Source organism: Chaetura pelagica, unplaced genomic scaffold, assembly GCF_000747805.2.
Source record: "Chaetura pelagica isolate M959 unplaced genomic scaffold, ChaPel_1.0 scaffold13, whole genome shotgun sequence".
Classification (NCBI taxonomy): domain Eukaryota; kingdom Metazoa; phylum Chordata; class Aves; order Apodiformes; family Apodidae; genus Chaetura; species Chaetura pelagica.
The window spans coordinates 2,352,630-2,356,540 of record NW_009954543.1 but is presented as its reverse complement, the minus strand read 5'-3'; the positions used below and the strand labels follow the sequence as shown (position 1 = coordinate 2,356,540).

General features: G+C 39.6%; 1 protein-coding gene across 1 annotated transcript in view; it reads right to left on the bottom strand.

Moving 5' to 3' along the window:
* Nucleotides 1-758, bottom strand: part of PREPL (prolyl endopeptidase-like) — a 15,257-nt gene extending 14,499 nt beyond the window's left edge. Inside the window, exons 1-2 of the mRNA XM_010004940.1 lie at nucleotides 687-758; nucleotides 268-340 (exon numbers count right to left, since the gene is read on the bottom strand). Of these exons, the coding sequence (XP_010003242.1) occupies nucleotides 268-340; nucleotides 687-758 (145 nt within the window). The remainder of the gene's footprint in view (nucleotides 1-267; nucleotides 341-686) is intronic.
* Nucleotides 759-3,911: the final 3,153 nt, after the last annotated feature.

The following is a 3,911-nucleotide window of genomic DNA, read 5'->3' as shown; positions in this document are numbered from 1 at the left end:
TAGGGCTCTGAGAAGAAATTACTTCTCTCTTTCCCCTCCAGAAACTTGCCTTAGCATCAATATAATAGCCCCTAACTCCCTTCACCTTGCCTTTTGAGATTCAGGATTCTAGAATCAATCAGTAAAGAATTTTAGAAAAGTATTTTTAGTTTAGATATTTTAAGAAACAGAGCAGTTAAGGTTTAATGTAAGAAAAGTACACTAAGTGTACTTTTGTTATAGTAATGTGTAACATTATAGCAATTGTACCACGTTAGGAAAAAAAACCCTTACCAGCATCTGCTTTTGAAAGAAAGATGCAGCCATTCTCTTCAAAGTACACATTCTCTCCAACCCTGATCTGTTCAATACAAAACATATTTCAAGTCCAACATATAGACTATTTCCTCAGAATCCTTATATTCAATCATTGTTCTGCAGAACACAACTGTAACATACACAAATGGCAGAATATAGGACACATATTTGATACTAAAGAAATATTGCAGGCATTGAAAAGGTGCTTTCAGGGTTAGGGTACTTTAGCTACCTATACCTGCTCTGAATTTAACAAAAGGCTCAGATTAACTTCAATTGCTCTTGTAACTGCCAGTGTCTTGTATTTTTTATCAAAAAGTCAGATGATTATTGTATCTTTATTTGCTTTTTCTCAGTGATGAGAAATGTTTGTATTTTTTGCCACTTACCCTTGGGCTTCCTGAATTCAGAGTGTACTTGTTGTGCAATTCTTCTAATGTTGTCTTGATTCTTTTTGTCATGGCTTTGTATCTTGCAGAAATGTCATTCCAATTTTCCTGCTCCGATTTCAGAAGATTCTTGGTCAAAAGCTCTGATGTTATTATGGATGTATTTTGTGTCATTTTTAAATGGATTTTTGATTCATCCTGCTGATAAAGGAAAGGGAACAATGGCTACAAGCCAGCACTCCATAGTCCAACATGAATGTATTGAAGCAATACTGAGATTTCCTAAGCTACAGACCCCAAACCATCTTTTCAATGCTTTCTGATCTAATATAGAGGCACTGTCAAATGTGCATTACTTGACAAATTTAGTGGTGTCTCCTCTTAAAAATTTAGGGTGTGCTCTTTTTCTAGAATGAGTTTTTATTTAACTTTTATGAAATTGTTCTTTTTCCTCCTTCAGAGATGTTGTCTCCTGTCTTAAGAGTGTAGTTTCTCATTTCCTTCCCTTGACAACAATGCCACCCACACCTCTGTCCCTATGCCTACATGTCCTAGCAGCTTGTTCAGTTTCTCACGCCAGCTCATCAAAAAGTGTTAGTGTAAACATTCACAAGGTGCAGAATGAAGTGAAGCAGTGAACTGATATGGGATCTGCAACAGTATTATCAGGAATAAGTTTAAGGATGTGGTTTTCCACAATCCATGAGCAAATTACTGCTACCTCTTTGCCAGCAAAGCTGTCTTCTCTTCAAAAAATATTAACACACCAAAATTCCTAGCACAATGCTACCCTTCTTTGCTTGCTTTAAAGTCATTTGATCAAAGCTTAACATACACTACAATACCTAACACTGCACAGATCACACAAAGTAGCATTTTACAACATTCCACATATTATGTCAGTGTGTCTAAATTTAAGAAGCAGTACACATTCTTTTACCCCATCCTCGCTTTGCATCAAAAACTGATAGTTTGTTCCTGGTTTGTCTTCACAAATGTGTGTCATCTGGTCTGTGAATGTTGCAAGTAGACTTTGAATGGAGAAGAAACTATCTGCTCCAGTTACAAAACTCCCTAACCACTCCCCATAAACCACATCATTTATTAGGGCCTGTAAGCATTCATTACTGGTTCAGACCAACGGTCCCTCCAGCCTAATAGATCAGATCAGAAGCATGAATCAAAACTGTGAAAGCCTCTGGAGAAGCTCTGGAGCAACTGTCTAATTAGTCAAGGTAAAAAAACTGCAGGACGTGTCAGCTGTGCCACGGTCACTGGAAAAATTGTTGCAACACCATTCCCCAAACCAGAGGCAAGCAAAAACCGCACTGCAGCCACAAAATACTTAGGGAAGTAGAGGAATGAGACAAGCACAGATTACATTCCCCAACAGGTGCTCCCCCAGGCTTCAACAATTTTCACTCCAGAAGTTCCTGAGCTGAACATGGTCTCTAGATATTTTTAAAGTCTCTTTCATGCATGTGTATCATCTCCCCTTGTACCTATGTAACATTTCAGCATCCACAGCCTATTTTGGCAATTTCCACACTTTATGAATTTTTTCATTAATTCCCCTCCTTTTGCTTTCAACAGTTCCCATTGCATTTATTTGGAAATGTTCTACAGAGCTGCTGGCCACAGTGTAACCATATATTATATTTCACACACAAACTTAGGAACTGTTTACATCATGGTTAAACATAACAATCTTTGTGTCACCTTTGAAGAAGTGCTGTTAACTTGAAATAATTTTAGAACAATTACACATCCATCTGAAAACGTTCAACATAAACCAAAACACCGCTCTTTTTAAACAGCATTTATACAACATGCAGATAAATCAGTTTACTGCATTGTCATACTGCACTATGCTTTTATAGTATCTTGAGCAAGCTCTGTATTAGAAGCAGGAACAGAAGACCTGAAATTACTTCACATCATTTTCTGACTCTGTGCATGACACATTGCCACTAATTTGCACAGTATTTACTTACAGAAATAAATCCAAGAACACTTTAAAGTATAGTTTAGCACATGTGGATACTATTATGAGAAGTCAATAGAATATTTTAGTATTTAATATGGTGCAAACCATTATTTACTGGTCAGCACAGAGAAAGTCAAATTTTGTTGAGCCAGCTCAGAGTGGTTAACCCGGGTGTCATCAGTCTGGACACTGGCCCTCTATGCTGGCTGAACTCTCCTTGCACTCCTGATACTTTACTGGTACTCTTTCTGAAAGATACCAATTTTAAAAAAATTGTTATGGTAGGAAAATTTACAAAAATGCACCTTTACATCAAAACAGTCCAGGAAAGTTGAACAGTATGTCTTTGAACATAACTGACATTCTAGTATTTATTCCCGTTTCAAACTCTGTAGGAAATGTGTTTCCTCAACATTTGGAAAACACGGCTGGCTTCCTCAACACGTGCCAGGGTGGTTGTTAGCATTAAGCCTACACTTAAACAGCATACCTTGCAGGAAAATAATCTCCGTGGCAGGATGCTTCCAGGTGGGAAAGTCCTGCCTGTGCACGTACTTCTTGAATAGTCCAGGATGTGGCATTTTTTTGGTTTTATTTTACTATAAAGACATATTGTTTGAAGATGGTTATGCTTAGAGTAGTATCTCTCACTGAAAACAAGGCCTTGAAGAAGATTCTGCAGTCCAACACACGGCGTCCTAACCTTCATTTCTCGATGGTCAACCTGAAATTTCTGAAAATCCCAAACTGCTGATCATTTACCCTGTGTGTGAAACATACAGAACATAAGCTGAAGGTAACCCTTCCTTTCTCTCAAAGAGTTGAGGCTGATTCATTAAGTCACTCACGTAACAAACAGTAAAACTGAAGCTACTTTCTTAACAACTGTTACACACAGCTGAGCTTGCAGATGAACCTGCATTACTCCAAAACGCGGTTCTGTAGCGGAACTACCAACGAAGAGAAAGGAAGGTGCAACTGTGCACGTTTCAACGTTGAAAAAAAAAAAACAAAAACCGCGAAGGTTTTGCAAGTTCTTCCCCTCTTTGGAAGATATGCCGTAACAACACAATCCCTCTGTCTCAAGAAGGTAACTCGGCAGGCAGCAAGGGCCGGACAGGACAGCGGCCCGGCCCGCGGGGGGAAAGGAAAGGCCCTGCGGGGGGAAGGGCCCCGCGGCCCTCACGGCCGCCCCGTCACCCCGCCCGGCCCCGCTCCCCACCGGCCCGGCCCTCACC